Below are 23,071 nucleotides of genomic sequence, written 5' to 3'. Positions count from 1 at the left end.
CACACACACACACACACACGTAGGTCAAGTTCCCAAAGCTTGACTGTCTACACTCCCCCTCAAGGGTTCTAGGAATACCCATGAAGTACAATGGGGTTTTTCTAATGCTCTCTGCTTTCTTGAGCCCCCATTCTGACAGATGCCCTCTAATAGTACCACCAGTAATTAGCACTCCAGTCTCATTTAAGTCATCCATATTTCAGATAACCACTTAACATCATTAGCTTTTACAAAGGGTTATACCAGGAACAGAAACATAAATGCATATCACAGAACTGAGGGCACATTCACCCCCTATTACCTTGGCATCTAGGAGAATGGCCTCAAATTTAAGATGGTGACCATGAACATTCACCCACCAAGTCCAGAGATGGAATCATTCCCTTGTTTGAAGGATGTGGCTCTGCTGCCAGGTTGATTCACTACTCCTCAGGGCAGGCCTGACTCCCAGGGAGAGACTGCTGTCGAACCCTGGTATTAACTCTAGTTCTTGGTTTGGTAGCTCTTCCATCCTTTCACATCTCACAAAGTTAGAGCCTATTCCATTCCATCACCTACCTGAATTTATTTAAGACCAGGAAGAACAAACACAAAGAGGCAGAGGAATGGGGACATCATGCATTGCAGGTCACATTTTAGAGAGCAGGTCTCTGGTGCAACCAACCCCCCATCCATCCGCTTACCGTTCTTACCTCATTCACCTGCAGGGAAGAGAGAGCTCATTTTGACGAGTTCATATCTTGTATGTGCACCCTCAGTTTCAGCTCGGCAGCCAATTACAAAGCTTTTCTCCATCATGTAGCAAGCAGACAAGAAATAGCCACAGGATCCCCATGCACTCTCTAGGCCCCCCCTGGGTTGACAGCAGGTAGAGCCCATTGTCTATGCTCCCAGGAATGGGCCCTCATTGTCCAGTCCCCCATTGCACACTGTTAGTTGACCCTTCAAGGTGTTTGTTTAGGTTTGTAGGTAATTCCTCTCACAGTCATTTTTAAAAGCCCGCTCCATAAAAGCATAGAATGTTTCCTGCATGTAATTACAGTTCAAATCAGAGGAAATTGTCACACAGTGACATTTGCAACTGCTTCTTTCCATTCAAAACCAAACTAAAAAAACACACTTCAGCAGCTAGTGGGGCCAGCTCGCTGCATGCATCAGCCTTAGCCCCAGATGCTCTTCCTTAGTTTTTCTGCCAACCAGCATTGCTTCATTCATCCAGCCACCAAAGGGGTCCTGAATATCTTCCCATAATATCATAAAGCACCAGCTGCTGGACCCAGGGGGCTGGGGCACTGTGCCTTCTCCTTTCTCTACTAAGAAGTCTATCTCAACTCTGGACCCATTTACAAGATCTGAACCAGACTCAGTAATGGGGAATCCCGGGCTTTAATTAGAAGGGGACAGACTCCCTTTGTTCACATTCTTTGTCTCATTACATCCCACCCCACTCTGTAGGAATGATTTACTTAAAGCTTAAGTTGGGGTTCATATCTAGGTCTTCCCGCAACAGGAGAATAAGAAGGTTCTTAGCGTGCACTTTATATCAGGTACTTCCTACATACAAAGAAAGGCTAAAAGACTTACTGTGCATATTTACAGAATGGCTCAAAACAGGAAGGAGGAAAGTCAACTTTGCACCTGCTCATGAGATGGCTATTATTATACCATGAAGAAATATGTCGTAGTTTTTCTACCCTGGCATCATCTGTGAAAATCCTTGCCTTGGACAAACTGACCACATTCTTTCCTTATTTTTATACTCAGACCTCGCTCATGGATTAGAGAAAGGAAACTAAATTTGGTTAAGGAAACTGGCCAGAGCTCTTTCTATTTCTCCTTTCCACCCCCGAAGGGCAGAGTACATAGCTGCCTCCCTGGAAAAGGAGAGATTCGTTGCAGTACTTGAAAACAAGAACTGAATACTATGTAATGGAAAGAGGAGGAGATCTTGATTCCAGACCCAGCCCTGCGACCACCTTTCTTTGTCATAACTTTTCTTATGTTTTATGCTTTAAGATCCCTTTCAACTCTGACATTCTATGTTCAATGTTCTAAGGTCCCTTCAAATTCTAATGTTTGGTGATAACTAATATTCTCTCTCTTATATAATCTCTAAACTAAACAGATATCATCCACCCTGTTTCAAAGGTGGTCTCTAAATTTTTACTTCACTTCCTATTGTATAATATACTTGTCTATTATTAGGCCTTATTCTTCTACCCTAGAATGACAGAAAAATCATCTTTACAAAAGCATGGCTATAACCCCCACCTCTACTCTCACCCCAGGTGGAAGCAGACACATGTAGCTATTGTAAATATATTGGAATCAATATTTCCCAACTTCTCATGTCCAGATGATAAATAGGCCCCATTATCTCAGCCACAGCTTCTACAGTATAACTAATAGCAGAGTAGAGGATTCCATTGGCAGGCAAACCCTTCTGTCAGCCTTATCTGTATTTACCCAAGAGTTTATGTGGGGGGAGGGGGCTGCTTTGTTAGCTTGGAAATGCTATATAAATGTGAGCTCTTGTTATTTCACTGTACTATCCTAACATCCAGGCAGAGGAGGTCAGTTGAAACAAAAATAAGGGACAGGGAGAAAGATCACCAGGATCAGAAGCATTTCCAATGCCACTTGGGATCCCATATTAAATCCTGGACTCTGAATGAATTGTGTGACCTTGGGCAAGTCTCTAGTCCTCAGTTTCCTCATTTGTGAAATGAAAGGATTGGGCTAAATGACCTCTAAAGTCCCTTCCAGCTCTAATATTCTGTGATTCTGTAACTTCTTAGTGCCCAGGGTAGGAAGTGATAAGAGTAGAAGAGGGAACATGCTTGGAATGACTTGCCCTCATCTCTCCCCAAAAAATTTCAGTGGAATTTGACAAAACCAGGACCTGTTCTTAACATCTATTGTTCATGACAATGGCCCATGTAGTGAGTATTGACATCATAAGCCCCAGGCCATGAACGAGTAAGTCATCTGCCTTTCTCTGCTGCTGACTATAACTGTTCTGCGTTGTTGAGTTTCTTAAATCTTCATCAAAGCCCTTCTTCCTATCAAGGCTTTCATTTCTAAACACCACTAGAAGCTCCCAATGTTCATCTCAGACCTATGACCCTTCTGGGGATTTCAGCAGGTAAAATCTGGTTCTGGACAAAGGAGATAGAGTTTATTATGACTGTTGAAAGTGGATACTTGGCCACACAGCCATCTTGCCTGCTAGGCTTCTAACCCCAGGTAAGGACCTGTGATATTCATCTTTAGTAGTTATTCATTTGGTAGTTATTTAATAGTTATTCATCTTTATTGCCTGTGAATCTGGGTCTTTTGTTGACTAGCTACATGACCTTGGGTAAGTCATTTGACCTCTGTCTTTAAAAAGAGGTTAAACTAGATGGTATCTAATGCCCCCTTGTAGCTTTAAATTCTTTGATCTTATGATCTGTCAGAAGAATAAACTTTGGCCAGACAAATTACTCTGTTCAGTTAAAGCAGTAGAGACAGGAGAGGTATATATGTTATCAGTGGTGTTTGTAAGTCTTTGTCTTTCCAGATTGAAAAATATTCATCTTTTCCAAATGTGCTTACATGGTGATCCCTGCATTACAATGGTCATTTCGTTTGCCCTTCTCTGAACTGTCTCCAGTTCGTTATTGCTTTCTGAGGTTATGGGAGACAGGACTGGAATAGAGGAATTACAATGAATCTGAAGCATCCAAAATTACCAGTGGTGATCAAATATTGTTATTGTTGTTCCTGACCCCAGAGCAATAGAAATATCAACAACCGCCCCTTACTTTGTAGGATCATTGAATTTGGAGCTGGAAAGGACCTAAGAGATCAAGTCAAATCATCCCACTTTACAGATGAGGAAGCTGAGGCCCAGATTTTAGAACCTATTTGCTCGAGGCCGTAGAAGTAACTTAGCAGCAGTTAGGATCAGAAACCAAAGTTTCTTAACCCTAGTTCCTGTGTTCCTTCCACTAGAGTTATGTTATCTCTCCTTTTAAATGCTATTAATTCTCAAAGAGAGAAACCTACTTCTACTTCATGTTGCCCTTTGTTTAATAGGGCTCACAAGTGATCTGGATGGCTCTGCCACTTATTAGTTACGTGAGTTTGGACACTCATCCTCTCTGGGCCTGTTTTCACATCTCTAAAAAGAGGAGTTTGGACTTGATCCCTTCCGGGCATGACTCTGATTCTCTCTGACTCAATGTGTGAAACTCTCATTTCTATGGCACTTCAGAGTTTACAAAGAACTTTCCTCACACACACCAAAAACAAACAAACAAACAAAAACCCTAGAAGATAACAGTGCAAATGCTGTCCTCATTTTGTAGATGTATCAACTGAGAACCATTTGGTCACACAGCTAGTGAGCATCAGAGTCGAAGCTCAAATGCTGGCCTTTTGCCTCCTGACCCACTACACTGATTCACAAATAGAATGAAAAAGAGAAAAACAACAAACATTTCTAGGCCAAATAGAGTAGAAATGTCAGCTCGCTCTCTAAGGAATTAAATCGGTCCATGTCTGCCTGCTGGACATATCTGCTGCTGTCATCCACCTCAAACCCGGCCTATCTAAAACTGAATTCATTCTGCTGCCAAACAGACGTCCCCATTTTTGTCAGTGATTTTACCAGTCTGCCATTCAGTCACCCAGAGTTGAAACCCTTGAAAGCCCTCCCCTTTGCTCCCTAGATCTTACCAGTCACCAAGTCCTGTCATGCCTTTCTTCCTAAGATTCTTCACGTCTTTTCCCTACTAATCACCTCTTGCTTAGACCACTGGTCCCTTCCACTCCAATCCATCCTTTACAAAGCGCCACATCATTCTTTCTGGAACAGTACTTACATCATGCTATTATTCCTCTCTTTGAAAAATTGTTAATGATTCCTCTTTGGCTATAGGAAAAAATTCAGACTTCTCAGTGTGGCATTCAAGGCTCTTCATGATCTGACTCCAACCTACCTTTTCTCCTACTACTCCTCTCTGCTTGAGAGAGAGGCTGCTCTACTCAACATCCCCACAAGTCCCTTCACATGTTCCCATTGTGTCTTTACCTACACAATTTTTTACTCCTAGAAGACTCTCCAATCTAGCTAAATTCTATTCACTGTTCCACAATTTCTTCCCTGGTCCCATCAGACCAGCAAAATCATTTCCTCCTATGGGTTCCTACAACACTAATTATTTGTATCACTCATAAAATCACAGAATTGGGGATTTGGGAGATACCTCAGTTGGCCATCTGGCCCAACTCACATTTGAACAAGAATCCCCTCTCTAACACTCCTCCTCCCCCAACAAAAGGTCATCCAGCCGTAGTTTGAAGACTGCGAGGGAAGGAAGGGAGGGCTTCTTCATGAGACAGCCTATTCTACTTTTGAATAACTGATTATTAATAAGTTTTTCCTCATATTAAGGTTAGATTTGCCTTTTTGCAATTTCCATCTCTGTCTCCTAATTCTTCCCTTCGTTGCCAAGATGGGTCCCTGTTTGGGATCTTATGTAATAACTGTCTTGTGACATATCTTATGTCATTAATTTAATTCATGTAGTCATTCACCTTTTATGTACACGTGTGTGATGGCACATAGAGTGCCAGGGAAGAAAGAAACTTTAAGGATCATGAGTTCAAGCCTCTCATGTGACCAGGGTGGGAGTGGAATTTAAATCCAAAAAAAGATAAGTGACTTATTCAAGGTCACACACACACACACACACACACACACACACACATACACACACACACACACACAGAGTCATTTAGTGGCAGAACCAGAGCTAACCTCTGTCCACGCCCTTTCTTCTATGCCATGCTCTCTATGGTAAGCTCCATGAAGGTAGAAATTATGTTTATCATGCTTTGTAGTTTACACAAAAATCTACTAGCACAATGTCATCTTGTGACTCAGTAAATATTTCTAGAATTAGTGTGTAATTGAATCTGATTTACTTGGAATACTTGGGGCATGGGGACCCTCTCAGCGCCATGAACTGCCTTGGCTTATTCTCAAGGCCAAGCATTTCCATTTCCTTCAACTGATCCTTATACAATATGGTTTTGAATCTTCTCCCCAAATTTTTTACCCTCCTATGAATGGACTACCATTTGTCACTATCTTTCCTAATATGTGGTGCCCCGCTGTGGTCTGAGGAGAACAAAAGACAATGGGGTGAACAGAAACTTATGAATACTGGCTGATTAGAAGCCAAAAGTATAGTCAAAGTATTACGTATAATTTTGAATTTTGCTAAATTTGATAAAATTTTAAGCAAGATCAGGGATCCGTCATGAATTGTGTGCGTGTCATTTTATGGATGCCACTTTGTCAAATTATTGGATGGGTAGGGAAGGTCTTTTTGCTTCATCACTTAATCTCTCTTCATGAGTCATTTTTTGTAGGGTTGCCCTGCAACTGTTGTGTATGTATCAAAACAGTATTCTTTAAATGATCTTAAGGCAATCTCTTCAAATGCAATCCTTCCAGTCTAAGCAGCAGCTAGTGAAAGCTTTTTACAAATTTTGAAATTTTAATAGTGTGATACACAGCAAAAGAAAGTTGTTTTGTTGAATTTTAAAATTAACCTTTCACATGTAATTTTTTGTGAGTCTGTAATATTTACATTTCTGGAGTGATTAAAGCTTAAATCTGTATTAAAAATGTTTTGTGTATGTTATCCACACCATGTACAAATTTGCTGTAACTATGATGAAGGTTTAAGGTTTCAATGATGATAAAAGTTTGAGAGAGGAGTAGTAAGCTTAACACGGGTATAAGCTCTCTTCTTTAAGGGAAGAAAAGCAATGAACATCTCTATTCTATATTCAATTCAACAAGGACTTCATAAGTGGCCATTAAGGGGAATACAAAGACAAAAATAAAGTGTCTGCCCTGAAGGGGCTTATATTCTCGCGGGGAGAAACAATATATTCACAGATAAATAAATACAAAATATATACAAAGTTAAGTACCAAAGGAGAGGCCTTCTAACAACTGAGAATGGAAGAATGAATTAGAAAGGGCTTCATGCAGGATAGGCCATTTAGGCTGAGCTAGGGATTCTGAGAGGCAGAAATGAGGAGGCAGAGCATTGCAGGGGTGGAGTGGGTCCTCTGGAAAGAGAAGATGTCATGTATCATGTATAGGTAATAGCAAGTAAGCCATTTTGGCTGGAAAATGTGGAATGCAGAAAAGGGAATGGTGTGAAATAGATATTGTAATATCATAAATTTAGAGCTGGAAGGAAAGGTAGGCCAAGGTAAGGGGAGAAGCTAGGTGGTACACTAGATAGAGCACTGGACCTGGAGTCAGGAAGACCTGAGTTCAAATCTGGCCTCAGATACTTACTAGTTGTGTGACTCTGGGCAAGTCACTTAACCCTGTTTGCCTCAGTTTCCTTATCTGTAAAATGAGCTGGAGGAAATGGCAAACCACTCTAGTATCTTTGCCAAGAGAACCCCAAATCAGACTACGAAGAGTAGAACATTACTGAACCAGCAGAACAACAACAACAAAAGAATTTGTAGTTTAGTCTAGCAGCAAGAGGGAGGCACTGAAGATTTTTGAGCAGAGGAGGGACATGGTCAGATCTGTGCTTTAGGACCATTATTTTGGCAGCCATATGGAGGATGCATTGGAGATGGGGAGAGACAGGAAGCAGTGAGACCAATTATAGGTTTTTGTTTAAAAAAAAAAGTACAAATGAGAGCTGGTGAAGGCCTGCACTAGGGTGGTGGCAAGAAGGTGGATTTTTATGGAGAAAGAAGAAAGAAGACTTGGCAACTGATTGCATGTAAGAGTAATCCTAGGAGCATAGATTTAGAAATTGAAGGAATGCCAGGGGAATGTCTAGCCCAACCCCCTCATTTGCAGTTCTTTTCCAAGCCAAGCTATGAACACTGAGGTATTTAATCTGGTGGTGGTGATAGGGGAATATCTACCCTCAGTGCACACAGCCAGGAAGGGGTAGTTAGGAACCATAAGCCCTAACTCTACATCCTTCCAACATAAAATTTCTCTTTTTCTTCCTCCTCTTCCTCTTCCCTCTTTTTATGTTCCAACTATGCCTTGGCTTTTTTTGCCATTGACCTCACTCCCAGAATACCCTTCCACCTCTCCTCTTGATGAGGTGCTTGGGTGCTTGTACTGGGACCCCAATTCCAAGACCATATTTTCCCCTAGCCTCAGAAACACTATCCCTGGCAGTTTCTCCCCAGCCCAAGGACACCATGCCTAGCAATTACTCATGAGTGGGCCCGAGCAACACACTTATCTCTCTCCTTGGTGCAGTTACAAACCGTACCTGTAGGAGTTATTAGTTTGAACTAGCTTTGAACTGACTCATAAAGATATTCGTACCCGCTGGACTATCTATAACAACTCCCTGCCTCGTTATCTGCATCCTCGACTCCTCATGTGTATCCTAGATTTAGGACTTCTGTACACTCCCACCGTCTACCTTGTCAAACAAGACACTGATTGGTGGCAGACTGGACAACCCACAGTCTGCCCTGACCACTTGTTGTCTTAGTGACGTAGCACACCTAAAAAACCATACCTTCTAGTAGCCCCCTCCTGGGCTTTTCCTGGTAAAACTCTGGGTACAACACTATGCAATAGATAGGAAGACTGCATGTTCCTTAAAGGACTGACCACTCCTTAACCACTCCCTAATCCCACCCTGAACCACCTAGTTAGCATATTTGGCACATGTTTTGCTGTAGTTTATCACATATGAACTTTAACTGCATCTCTTTAACGTCACAGGTTCCTTAAGAACTTTTGCCTGCTAAAAAGCATAACAATAAATCTTTGCCACCCAGCAAACAAGCTGTACCCTGGACTTAGTATAACAACAATCTTTTGCACTCACCTTCTGAATGAACTCAGCCCCAGTAAAATCCCAGAATTGTTTCACCCCAGCACCTGAGTGGTCCCTGAGCTCAGACAGGTACCTGCAGTACCCACGTTCTAGTCATGAAGTCCTGCTATCAATCAAACTTGTTGCTGCTACCCCTCATTGTCAGGGCCACAGCTCACTGTGTAGCACCAGTATACGTACTGAAATTTGCCTACATGAAAGCGGGTCTCCTACTAGAGGGGACCCTAGCACACTGTGCCTGGTTTCCCTCCTCCAAAGGAATAAAGAAAGTTTTGCTTATAAAAGAAGAATAAATAAATCTTTGTCAACTTGACTTAAAGAATGCTTGAGTCCATGAATTCATTCCAGACGACCCTGTCCTTGAAGGGTCTGCAGACTGCAACAGTCTTCTGAACTAAATTCGAGACCCAACACAAGTCCACCATGTACTACAGATATGATGATTGCAAAGGCTTAAGAGAACAGGGGTTGAGCATGGCCCAGGGCATCTCCAATGGGAGACCAGAAACAATAGACATTGATAGTGTCTATATTACATGTTTTCAGGAAAGTCTGTGTGGCACCGGACTGCTTAGGAGACAAAATTTCTATCAGCTATCATGGGGTGGGGAGAGAACCTCTAAGCTAATAATAACTCATTCATATGCACAAATGTAGTTTACAGGTATAGATATATGTATAGATGTACACACATACATGTGTGTGTATAATTTTGTTGTTCAGTTGTGTCCAGCTCTTCATGACCCTATGGACATGCCAATACAGTCCATGGGGTTTTCTTGGCAAAGATACTGGAGTGGTTTGCCATTTCCTTCTCCAGTGGATTAAGGCAAATAGAGGTTAAGCCACTTGTCCAGGTCACACAGCTACTAAATAGCTTAATCTCTGTTTGAGGAAATTGAGACTAACAGAGATTAATCAATTTGCCCAGGGTCACCCAGCTAGTAAGTGACTAAGGTCAGATTTGAACTCAGGTCTTCCTGATTCCGGGCCCAGCATTCTATCCACTGAGCCACCTATCTGTCTCTATAATATACGTGTATGTGTGTATACACATCTCCACCAAGCACTTTGCCCACAATCCCTTGAGGTAGTAAGTAGTGCAAGTATTAGCTTAGCAGATTCAATGAGGGGTCTCTGAGGACTCCTCCATGGTCCCTGAGGTCCCATACCAGTCCAGAGCTACGATCTTATGACATAGAATTCTGATGTGTAATAAAGCTGAAGAGGTAGCATAGGGCCAAGTTGTGACATGGCACATATCTAAATGACAAATAGAAGAGCTGGCTTATCTATTCACGCCAGGTATGTTCTTTTTTTCAGGACCGAGAAGGGGGATGGGACTGAGGATGAAGATTTCCGACTGGACTGCCACCACAGCCGATACCCGAATCGTAAGTGATCTCACCTCTAAGATGTCTGTGTGGGTTGAGGATGTTCCATGGGTGCCTGGTCCCACTGTGCCCCACCCTGCTCAGATGCCATCTGGAATGTCTTGTTTATTTCGGCTGACCACATTTAAAGAAGACTATTGAGGGGGTGGCTACATGGCACAGTGGATAGAACTCTAGGCCTGGAGTCAGGAGAACCTAAGTTCAAATCCAGCCTCAGACACTTACTAGCTATGTGACCCTGGGCAAGTCGCTTAACCCTGATTGCCTCCTCACTCCCCGCAAAAGAAGAATATTGAGGAGTTGAAGCATGTACGGAGGGGTCGTGAGAGGACTAGAGACCACGTCAAATGAAGATCAGTAAAAGAATCGAGGTAGTTTCTCCTGAAAAAGAGAAGACTGAGAAGGGATAGGAACACTGTCTTCAAGTATTTCAAGGGATATGGAAGAAGGATTAGACTTGTTCCTCCACATCCCAGAGGGCAGACATAGGAGTATTGGGGAATGAGTGAAGAAAGACAAATTTGGATTCATTGTAAAGAAAAACTTGCTAGAAATTAGAACCGTCCCAGCATGGACTGGGCTGCCTTTTAAAGTGGGGATCTCTCCATCACTGGAGGTATTCAAGTGGAAGCCAAATGGCTGCCCGTAAGCAGTGCTATAGAGGATTCCTGCTCAAATACAGGCTGGACTGATCTCTGATGGCCCTTCCAGCTCCTCTAGTCTAGAAAGTCACTGCCCAGGTCTTTTCACAGCTCTCTCCAGCATGCCCCAACTGATTAGCTGCAGCAAAGCTCTATCATTGCACAGTTGCAACAGAAATGCCCCCCTCACTCCCAAGCTGTGCAGTGAATGTTTCAGAACAAGTTGCAGTAAATAAAACGGGGAGCCGAGTCCAACTGTGCAGAACAATAGCAGACCGAGGATAGCATGGTGGTTTAGTTAATGAATGGCTAATGAGTCAGGCCAAGGGCTATACTTCCCCACGGATGGAATTAACTACGAGCTAACCCGACTTCTTAGCTGAGATGTCACTAAGCCTGCTTTGGCGTAGATGAAGGGGGAAAATACACACACAGATTTATATGCATGTGTGTGTGTGTCTGTGTGTGTCTCTGTGTGTGCCTATGGATATATAATATATATAATATAATGCAGTGCCATAATTCACATATGTATTCATATATACAGATAGTTCCCGTTTTATGTAAATTTGCATTATGCAAATTCAACTTTACAGAAAGAAATCAGTATTCCAAAAACACACCTATGTTAACTTCACTGTACAGTACCAAGCTCTCTGTCTCTGCTCCTGCCCCTTGGCTGGGCAGCCTTCCCACCCCCACCCCCTAGCCAAAAACAAAACAAAACAAAAACCTTAAAAAAATAAAAAAGCCTTCCAAATGAAAGCAGAAGAACCAAGCCATGGCTGCTGCTGGATTGGGGACTTGGCTTGAGACCTCTAAGAGATGAGACCTTTGCCCTGCTCTGCCCACCTACCCTTGCATGTCTGCCTTCTGTCTGTTAGGATACCACATCTGTCCCCCACCCCCAAATATCACCCGTTCTCTCCTGTCTGTGTCTGTGCCCAGCCTCCGCCTCTGTCCCTCACACACACACATACATATTCTTCCTCTCAGTTCCAGCCAGATCCCCATGTGGCTACCCCCCCTCCAGTGTTCTTCTTCCTGCTCTTGCTTTTCTATCCCCAGCACTTAAATGTCCTTGAACCATGTGCTACCCCCACCTCCACTGGCACGAAGCCTCCTCCCTGCATCCCTTCCTCCCTCCCTCCCTTCTCTGGGCAAATTTACATTATCAGTTTACTTAGAGAGCTGACAAATGGTCCACTTATGTTAAGGAGAACTATGTGTATACATATATATGTATAATATATAATGTATATATGTCTGTGTATGTATTATATGTGTGTGCATGTATATCATGTATATAATACATACACATATACATATATGTAGATAGATAGATAGATAGATAGATAGATAGATAGATAGATAGATACTGGAGCCCAAGGGTATATTCATATGTATGTGTATGTATATAACTAAATTCATGGTGCTGCCTTTCATACCTCATCCATAGTATTTGGTTCTTGTTACAAAAGCAGTTGGACAGGGCCTTTGGGGGCAAAGTTCTCTGATGGTCTTTGGGTCAAGTGCTGGTCAGGGCTCAGGGACTATAGACTCCATTCCTAGCAAAGGCTCCAGAAGACCTTAGTCTAGATGTCACTATTTGAGTATCTTCTCCTCTGTCATACAATATAGACTGTTAGAATTTAGTATCTTAGAGCATAAAACACAGAATGTTGGAACTATAGGAAACTGTAAGACATAGAACATCAGCAAGTTATTTCCCATCTCTGAGACTCAGAGGGGATTCGGTTCCATCTCTAACATCCAATGTTCTAATATCTGGGAGTGGAGGGTGAGAAGCACATTAGAACATAGAACATTGGGCAAATGTGGGACCAATGAAAGGAAAGACTTCCTAACAACCAGAGCTGTCCCAAAGTGGATTGGACTCAAGGTAAAAGGGGCTCCCCATCACTGGAGACATTCGAGTGGAGGCCAGATGACCATTTATAGGCAATGCTGTAGAAAGAATTCCTACCCAAGTACAGGTTGACATTCAGAGGCATGAGAAATGTTAGAACATAGAATGTCAAATCTAACACACTGAACATTCAGAGATAAGAAGGGACATTGAATTATAGAATATTAGAGCTGGAATCTAATCCTCCCTGAGTCCCAGAGACTGAAAATAATATACTAGTGTCAGACAGTGAGTTAATGGCAAAGCTGAGACTGATACACATTTCTTACCCTTTTCAATCTTTCTCCTTCTCTTCTACCCCTCTCACCTCATTATTAGCCATTTCTGGCCACTAAAATATGCCTCAGTATGTCAGTCATGATCTGCCTTACCTCTTCAGCTTCTCAATTTCCTTTGATGCTGCTACTTTTCCTAATCCCTTAGCCAGGGGTGAAGAACCTGCAGCCTCAAGGCTACATAGTCCTCAAGTGGGGCCCTTTGACTGAATCCAAACTTATTAAGAAGATGCTCTGTTGGTTGATTGGTTGATTAACTCATTTTCCTTTCTGACTTCTCTTTCTCAACCTTTTTTGTTGGTTCATCATCCATATCATACCCCTAACTGTGGAGGTACCCCAAGGCTCTGTCCTGGATCTTCTTCTGTTCTACTGCATTCTCTCATTTAGTGGCTTTATCAGTTCCCTTGGGTTTAATTATAATCTCCATGCAGATGACTCCCAAATTACATATATATTATACATATATATATATATACATATATACATATTATACATATATATAATATATGTATAATATGTATGTGTGTGTATGTATGTATGGACGTTTGTATGTATATGTCCACCCCAGTATCTCTCCTGAGCTCTAGTTATGTGTCTCCAACTATTTATGAAACATTTCATTTCAAAGTGGATTTCCCATAGGATTCTCAAATTTATGTGTGAAATAGGACTCACTATATAGAAATAGACATATATATATTACTTAATAGTAATTTATAACTATTAATATATAAATATATATTACTTAATAGTAATTCATTTTTCCAATTACATGTAAAGATAGTTTTCAAGATTAATCTTTGTAAGATTTTGAACTCCAAATTTTTCTCCCTCCCTCCCTTTCTTTCCCCCTCCCCAAGACAGCAAGCAATCTGATATTGGTTACACATGTACAATCATGTTAAACATATTTCCACATTAGTTATGTTGTGAGAGAAGACTCAGAACAAAAGGGAAAAACCACAAGAAAGAAAAACCCCCAAAACCAAAAAAAAGTGATAATAGTACGCTTCAATCTGCATTTAGATTCCATAGTTCTTTCTCTGGATGCAGTCGGCATTTTTCATAATGAGTGCCTTGGAATTTTGTGTATACTTATTAATGCACGTGTATTTGTTTATATAAGTGTATACTTATTTATATGAGTTTCCACTTTAGACTGTAAGTTCCTTGTCTTTGTATCTCCAGCAACTAGTATAGTACCTAGTACATATAGTAGGCATTTAATAAATGTCTGTTGATTGAATTCCTATATATCTTAAATACCAAGCTTTTCTCAGAGATATTTGGTATAAAGATTTTTTCCTACTGATAATTTCCCTTTCTATTCTAGCTGCATTGATTTTGTTCATGCAAAAACATTTTAATTTTATGTAATTGAAATTACCCACTTTATCTTTTATGATTTCTGCTAACCTATATTTGGTTAAGAATTCTCCCCCTAATTGTAATAATGAAATATCTCTCTTTCTATCCTTTTGCATTTTTTTAAATGACGTGGCCTTTTAGATTTGTCAGGTATCTATCTGGGAACTTGATATTAGTCAGGGTGTGAAATGCTGGTCTAAACCTATTTTCTTACAGACTGCTTTCCAGTTTTCCCAGCAATTCATGTCCAGTATAGCATCCTTTCTCAACTAGGGCTTTTAAGATGCTACCAGGTAGCATGCAAATTGGTTACATTTTACTTCTGATCTAGAAAATGCCAGAATAGGCATGACAGACAGTCCTGGTAGCTGGGTTTTGCTTTCAGCTGCAACTAGAATTTGGAAATGATTGCAGCTGTCAAGTTAAATGCTGGTGATGAGACTTCGATTTTTCCAGGTGTAACAGGGTGAACCTAAGTGAGAGGACGTCAGTTCATCATTTCTGAGAAGGGCTTCTTGAATCCAGCTGCAGACTTCCCCCTGTTTCTTCTCCCCTGCAAACAGCTTGAGAGATTTCAAGGAAGGCTTTTTCAAGGGGTCCAAACCAGCTTGCTGTTTTTATTAGATCAAAATCAAATTCAATACACTGTAGCTCAAGTTGTCTACTTTATTAAAATGGAAACAGACTCTGTTTCTGCATCAGATGTAGATAACTGTCTTAAAGGATAGGTAGCCTCACCCTTCACAGAGACACCAGAATTCCCAATACAGAAGGACAGGGCAGCTGAATTAAGACAATATCTCAGGCTCATGTTAGGTGTATTTGTTTCACTCCCTTTTATATTTCCCCTAGAAGTAAATCTGTATACTTTGGATTAATAGCAGTTGACAGTGCAATGGGGTAAGTGAACTCAGCCTGATCATAGGTGCTGGAAATATGGGAATTTCAGGGATGGAGGGAGATATAGCATACCCAGAGACCAAACCACCTGACAAAGAAAAAGATCTGATCTTGCCTAACCAGGCTTTCAAATCCCCTGGGTATGTGAAGCCCCAATTCATATTTAAAACAGAAAAAAGGAAAAGAAGGGATGAAGGAGCAAGTATTTATTAAGTGCCCACATTCTGGTGGTGAAGGCAGCACATACAGGAAGTCTCAACTGCAAACCAGGTGGAAAGGTCTGTGGTTCCTAGGGTCAAATGATAATGCCTCTTCTATATTTGTATTTCCCCTGATAAAACTTCTTTCTGATATTGAACCATTTGGTAGTGTCAAAGCTACCAAGAATTTTCTTTTTCTGGGTCTTTAGGAGCTGAGGCTCCTGTTGAAGCAGGTTTTCTTCACAAGGATTGCCCCATAGGACCATGGTTGTCGGGGTCAGGCTGCGAGCTTGGTTAGTGGTCTGGGGAGTGCAGCTGTTCCTGGGGCTCTTAGGTAGAGGGTCCTGGGTGGTCTATACCCGGGTCTGAAGACAGGTAGTAATTTAGGCAGTGACATTCTGAATTGATGAGATGCCATCTGTAAAATGAGAGGTAACAGTCTATAATCTATGTATCTAGTTCTGAGATAATTGGTTGGGGGTTCTTTTTAACAACCAAAGAGCTCTAGCTAGAGGACAGAACCAAATTAGTAAACCTAGGGCCCTGTTGTGCCTGGCCCTGGACATCAGTTCCCTGGCCAAGGTCTGAATAAGTCACTGGAGTTTTCAATACAACTTGTTTTGGGCTGTGGTTATTATATTGCTATCTCCTCTAGGGAAATTGTTTCCTCTTTACTTCTCCATAGGCTCATAGAGGCCAAGAGCTGGAAGGGGCCTTAGAGCAGGAATTCTAGCAGAAGTCTTAGAACATACAGCATTAGAGTTAGAAGAGACTGTAAGATATAGAATGTCAGAAGTGGAAAGGCCTTAGAAGTTTTTGAAGACTCCCTAGGTCTTAGGAAGTCAGTAATCTTAGAATGTTTGGGCTGAAAGGGACCTTGGAAATCACTGAGTCATTTTGCTGATAGGCCCAGAGAAGAAGTTATTTGCCCACAGCGGCACATCGAGTTCGTTCTGATACTTTATTAGCTGCATGACTTACAGGCTAGCTGCTTCACTTTTCTGAAATTCAGTGTCCTCTTCTGTAAAATTGACTAATAATACCTCCATTTTCTACTGTCTTAGGGCTATCGTATGGAAAGTACTTTGTAAACTTTAAAAATGTCGAAATGTGAGTTATCACTATCATTTTCAATAACTTCAGGTTACACAACCACACAGACATATACACTTAGATAATATGAATGGGGACTGTATAATTATTTTGTTGAGTTGTTTCAGTCATGTCCTACTCTTCACGACCCCATTTGGTGTTTTCTTAGCAAACATACTGGAGTAGTTACCATTTCCTTCTCCAGCACATTTTACAGATGAGGAAACTGAGGCAAAACAGGGTTAAGTGATTGCCCAGGGTCATACAGTTAGTAAGTATCTGAGGCCAGATTTGAAGTCGAAGATGAGTCTCCCTAACTCTGGCCCGACATTCTCTCCACTGAACCACATAGCTGCCCCAGTATAATTATAGCCAATAGAACTGAACAAAGAATCCTACCAGAGCACTGTCTAAAGGTGTTCCTGTGTCCCCAACCTTCTGGAATTCCTCCTTTGCACATGTTCATCTTCTTTTTCCATATCCCGTTTGAAGCAGATCCACACTTTCTATTCCCTTTAAAATCAGCAGGACCTGAGGTTGTTGTCAGCTCCCTGGCAATGCAGAGGTAGAGTGAAGACTGGCCCTACAGAGTCAAGTGTCTCCAAGTGAGTCCACACTTGGGCTTCTCTGCAGGAAAACTTGCAGATAAATCTAAACGCTATCTTGCCGCTGAGCATTGTGAGTTATCTAGTGACAGTCAATTGCACACCTACTATGTGTGGCACTTAGGACTAGGTGCTGTCTAGTTAATTAATATCCATTCTTCTTGGCCTTTGTTCAACACTTTCACTTTTAAAGTTCTTAATAACCTTTTCCATTCATTATTCTTGCCAGCTACTCAATCAGAATCATTCTGATTTGATGAATTATGATGCTAAGATTCATGATAGCTTTCAAGGCCCAACACAAATTCCACATCCTCCATGAAGCTTTAAAAATTTTCCTCTGTTCTCAACATCCCATTGATTATGGCCACCTTCCAGGATGTCACTTTACCCGGCAACTTTCTAACATATTCACTGTGCATAACTGTGGATTTTAGTTATGTGTTTATATCTTATTCTACTATCAGATTATAAATTTCTTGAGGACAAGGACTGTCTTATCTAAACTCTGTGTCCCTCTAATACAGTATTGAGCAAATGATGTTTCCCAAATGTTTGAATGAATGAGTGAGTGAATATGGACTCTCCCCACTCAGATCTGCCCTCAATATGAGTCAAGGTCATAACAACTTGACACAGGTCAGTAGGCTGCCTAATTGTTTCACCCATATGCCTCAGCTCCCTGCCATCATCTTCAATCAACCTGTATTGATCACCTTCTATATTCAGGACCCTGTTCTAGGCAGTAGAGATCAAGAGAAGTGCCCTGGGAGGGCTCCTGCTTTCGAGGATTCATTGAGATCATATTTATGAAGTGCTTAATACAGTGCCTGCCACATGGTAGGCACTATATAAATGCTTATTATCTTCCCCATTCCCCTTAAAGGGCTTGCAGCCTAGAAGGAGACAGGAGCCACAAACCTAATTCTTTAGTACTCTAGGTACTGTGACTTCCTTGGTGTGAATCTTCCTTCCACTGGTGCAATACAGAGACAACCCTGCCCGCCCCTTCCCCCCAACACAGACACACCTCTTAAGAGACCAATCTTCATGAGTAGCTGAAAAAAGTTACCATCTGGTGGCCAGCTCTCTGGCGATGATGGGCCTCTCCAAGCTTAGCTGTACTGGTGCTCAGACAGTAGACACAGTCCAGTTGTTCCACCTACTCTTGAAACCTTTCCAGCTTGGGGACACCTGCCAGAACTCACCTACTACTGCTATAGCTTTTAGGGACCCAGGGTTACCTCTGTACAACCCACATTGGGACATCAGAGGACAGAAGGACATAAACAGATAAATAATACAAGCATGTGTATGCTAGATGCCAGATAAGTGGTAGCTATGCCACTTCCTTTCTCTGATCCTCAATTTCCTCATCTATAAAATGGGCACAATATTATTTATCCTTCCCAACTCCTGAGAGTTATTGTGAGGAAAACATTTTGCAAACCTTCAAGTGCTGGAGGAATAGGAACTGTCATGATTCTGATTGCTAAAGATAGTCAGTGCTATAGAATTCAAGGGAAGGAAAGATGACTGAGTCTTGGAGCTGGAGTCTTGCCAAGGTCTTGCTAAGTGACAAATCACTTTATCTCCCTGTGCTCAGTTTCCTCCTCTGTAGAATGGGGATAATAATCCCTGCCCCACTTCCCTCATAAGGTGTATGTGTTGGGGAAGGCTGGCTATTATAAGATGTAATGGATAAGAAAGGACATTGTAGACAATAAAATGTAATTCAGATGTATGCTATTACTATTCCTGTTACTATCATATTATGGTCATGCATATTGAACTCCCCTCTAGGAGATGAGATATCAAGAGCTAATCATATTTGCTTCTGTCTTTCCTAGGACTGCAGAACACCCACCTCTAAATGACACAAAATCTCCAAGAAAATTCGGCTCCATGTCCCTAGCAACCATCCCAGTCTCTTCCATCAGACAGAGCCCCCTGTACACCATCCCTTCAGGACCCAGCTGAAAGAGCTCCACAGAGCAGAGCTAAGTGTCATTAGAAGACTTCTATATCGTGAGATCTTTCCCTTTGTTCTCCCACCTCCACTGCAAGATGGCAGAAGCCTAGGCCCAGCAGCATTGGCCTCTCCAGCTCAGCCCATTCAGGATTCCATGGAGTATCCAGTACCATCTCCATGAGTTTTTAACTTGTGTCCAGCCCAGCCCATCACAGGATGAGCCTAGGTTCCAGCCCAGACAACCCAAGGCCTTACCTGGCAACCAGCCCAACCAGTCAGGGGCCCTGCCTTGGATACAGAGTGGCCAATCCCAGGCTTTTTTCTGAGGTCCAGCGGTTCAGTGTGGAAACAACCTGGCCCAGCTCAGACTGAGGTCCGGGGAAACATTAGAATCTGTGACCCCAAGAGTCACATGGATCCATGAGCTGGCCTCCAGCTCAGTTTTCTTAAGGTGGAGCTCAGCCCCTGAGCTCACTCAATACAGGGTAATGGAAAGACTGTTGAACATGGAGTCCGAATACATGGGACCAAATGCCAGTTCTATTACTTACTACCTGTGTAACTTTGGGCGGGTCACTTCTTCTCTGAACCTCGGTTTCCTCATCTGTAAAATGAGGGGTTTAGATTAGGCCATCTCTAAGGTCCCTTCCAGTTCTAAAGCTGATGAGCCTTTTCTCCATCAGAGCCGCACCCCAATGCTTCTAGTCACTGGGTGATTTTGTGGAGCAAAAGCACAAGGCCCGAAGAGACAAGCCCCTCCAGGGACTGTTCCCGGTGGGCCACGAGGACCCCTTCTGAAGCAGAGCTGGCTGACGCAGAGGCAGAGGAGGCAGGGAAGAGGCTGCTGGGTGCAAGAGGTAGGTGGGAAAGAGAAAGGGCTGACCTGATTTATGCCATCGTTGGTGGGAAATGACCACAACCAGGCTCTCAGCCCAGGAAGACACAATTCATCTCCCCAAAGGAAGCCTCCCTGTGGGATGTTTCAGCCCCTCCAACAGTGATTACTGAGTAACTTAATCCAAGTTCCCAAAGGGAGATGGGCCTTTTATGAGAGCCCATATGGAACAATTAAAGCCTCTTCCTCACTGATAACTTATCTAGACTTCAGGCAATGCATGCCAAAGGAGATAAATGGGTTGGGGAACAGTGAAGGGACTGGAGATGAGCAATGTTTTAAATCCTTATTGTTAGTAACTTTACTGGCAACTAGTCATAGAATCACTGAATCTCAAAGGCCATTCCCTATCCAACCCATTGCTGGACAGGAATCCCTCTAGTATGTCCCCATGAGTGGTCATCTTGCCTCCACTTAAAGGCTTCCAATGGATGGGACACTCTGGACATTTGTCCTGGCTGTCCCCCAGGCCTGGAATAATCTCCCTTCTTATCTCTGCCTTCTTGCTTCCCTGACTTGCTTTGAGTTCCACCTAAAACACCAGGAAGCGTTTCCCAACTCCTCTTAATTCTATTGTCTTCCCTCTTTAGTTATTTCCTATTGACCTGGTCCATAGATTGTTTGTACATATTTGTTTGCTTGTCTCCCCCAATAGATTGTGAGCTCCTTGAGGGCAGGGACTGTCTTCTGCCTCTTTTTGTATCCCCACCCCTTAGCACAGTGCCTGGCATGCAGTAGGCACTTAACAAATGTTTATTGACTGACTACATCCCTCAGACAAAACTAGAAGCAAGCATGAAATTTAGGCTCAAGGGGAAGAGCTTCCTAACAACTAGAACTCTCCAATACACTGGCTCTTTACAGAGTTTTAGAGCTGAAAGATACCTTAGAACTGAGCCAGTCAACTCCCTCCTTTTACAGGGAGTATGGAGAAGAGAATGGATTTGCCTAAAGTTACATGGGTGGAGCAGAGTGGAGCGAGGATTAGAACCCAGGTCATCAGACTCCAAATTCAGGGTTCTTGCCACCAAGCTTTTATTATTCGAAGGATCTAACAAAGGACAGATGACTGACCATCTGTCAACTGTTATAACAGGAACTCCTGCATTGTGTGGGGACTGGATGAGAGGAAGGAAGGAGTGAGGAAGGGAGAGAGGAAGGAAGGGAGGGAGGAAGAAAGAGAAGGAGGAAGGGAGGGAGGGAGGAAGGAAGGAAGGAAGGAAGGAAGGAAGGAAGGAAGGAAGGAAGGAAGGAAGGAAGGAAGGAAGGAAGGAAGGAAGGAAGGAAGGAAGGAAGGAAGAAAAAGATTAAGTTATTTCTAGGTCGTTTCCAACTCTAGGATTCCATGGTAAGAAATTTTGTACAGCTGAGGACAGCACTAAGACCTGACTGTTATTCCATCAGCCAACAAAAATCTTTGCTGAGCACAATCTATGTGCCTAGTACTGTGATAGGGCCTGCCTTAAGCAAAGAGTAGAAAGGCACAAAATTAAGCTCGACACAATATCTTTGCCCCAGAAGTTCTGACATTCTAGCTAGGGAGACAAAGACACCTTAAATAGGTCAGAGAATAATGGAAGGCAGTACATGATTCACAGGCACAGAAGGGGAGAGCAATGAGCTATTAGGAAGCAGTTAGTGTGGACCTGAGAAGGTGGATTGAAGGAGGTAGGCCTTGAAGGTCAGGAGAATTTGACATAGACTAGCTAGCATTTATATAGCACTTTAAGGTTGACAAAGTGCATTACAAACATCTCATTTGAGCCTCACAACAACACTGCATTTTACAATCACAATTTGACAGTTGAGGAAACCGAGACTAAGAAGATAAGTGATTTGCCCAGGGTCATACAGCTTCAGGTCTTACTGACTCAAGTGCAATACTCTAACCATTACACCACCTAACTGCTTCCTAGGATCTAGAGCTGGAAGAAGCTTTAGAAACCATCTATTCAATGCCTTCATTTTACAGATGAGGAAACTGAGACCCACAGAGGCCATGAGAAGCACAGTGTGAGTGAAGGTGGGATGTGGGAGAGGAAGAAAGAGGAAACCAGCCTGAATAGATTGAATAGAGGAGCTCCCCCATTGGAGGCCTGAGGAAGGCATGAGGGAGATAGAAGTGAAAGCATGGAAATTGTCTAGAACAGGGCTGGGAAACCTGTGGCCTTGAGGCCAGATGTGGCCTTCTGGGTCCTCAGGTGGGGCCTTTTGACTGAATCCAAACTTCTGTGAAGAGCTTGAGGACCTAGAGGGCCACATGTGGCCTCAAGGCCGCAGGTTTCCACCCTGGGTCTAGAATGTTGAGGTGTACAGGCGCCAACCCAGCTCTGTTGACATGAGGGTGGGGGCTCAGGTTCAGACAGTCCTGGCAAGAGGGTATGACTAAGGAGCAAGTGAGTCATGCCAAGTGGTGCAAAGAATGACCCAGAACATAGCCTGTGTTCTGTCAAACACCTTCTGGTCTCTCCCATTGTGAGCAGACACATGAGTCAACTAGGAATAATATGCTCAAATTACCATAGGACTTACTGAGTGACTTCTCTTCCTTTGATCCCCCCTGCACACACACACAGCACAGCTAGGCACATAGTAGGCATTCAGAAAAGGATGGATGAATGGGTGGATTGAGTACATTTGGTGGAATTTACCACTGAAGGAAGGAGTGCTGGGAATTTTGACACAAGCCCCAACTCCTTTTGGGCTAATGGTCCACATCTCCATTCCTATCTTATCTGGAACCCTATGTCCCCTGCCACACCCCTAGCTCAGCACTGGTCTTCCCGGTACATCTATTGGCCAGAGTTCCAAGGATGGGCTACAGCAGTAGAGTCAAACTCAAATAAAAACAGGGGCCACTAAACCGTGCAGAAGAATCCCTGAAGGCCATATA

General features: G+C 42.7%; 1 protein-coding gene across 1 annotated transcript in view; it reads left to right on the top strand.

Annotated features, from left to right (window-relative positions):
- Window positions 1-23,071, top strand: part of GSG1L (GSG1 like) — a 372,574-nt gene that overhangs the window by 344,793 nt on the left and 4,710 nt on the right. Inside the window, exons 6-7 of the mRNA XM_021006351.2 lie at window positions 10,227-10,297; window positions 19,162-20,140. Coding sequence (XP_020862010.1) covers window positions 10,227-10,297; window positions 19,162-19,184 — 94 coding nt within the window. The 3' untranslated portion in view covers window positions 19,185-20,140. The remainder of the gene's footprint in view (window positions 1-10,226; window positions 10,298-19,161; window positions 20,141-23,071) is intronic.

Source organism: Phascolarctos cinereus, unplaced genomic scaffold, assembly GCF_003287225.1.
Source record: "Phascolarctos cinereus isolate Bilbo 61053 unplaced genomic scaffold, phaCin_HiC Scaffold_4;HRSCAF=312, whole genome shotgun sequence".
In the NCBI taxonomy this organism is placed as follows: domain Eukaryota; kingdom Metazoa; phylum Chordata; class Mammalia; order Diprotodontia; family Phascolarctidae; genus Phascolarctos; species Phascolarctos cinereus.
This window is presented reverse-complemented; position numbering and strand designations above follow the sequence as displayed.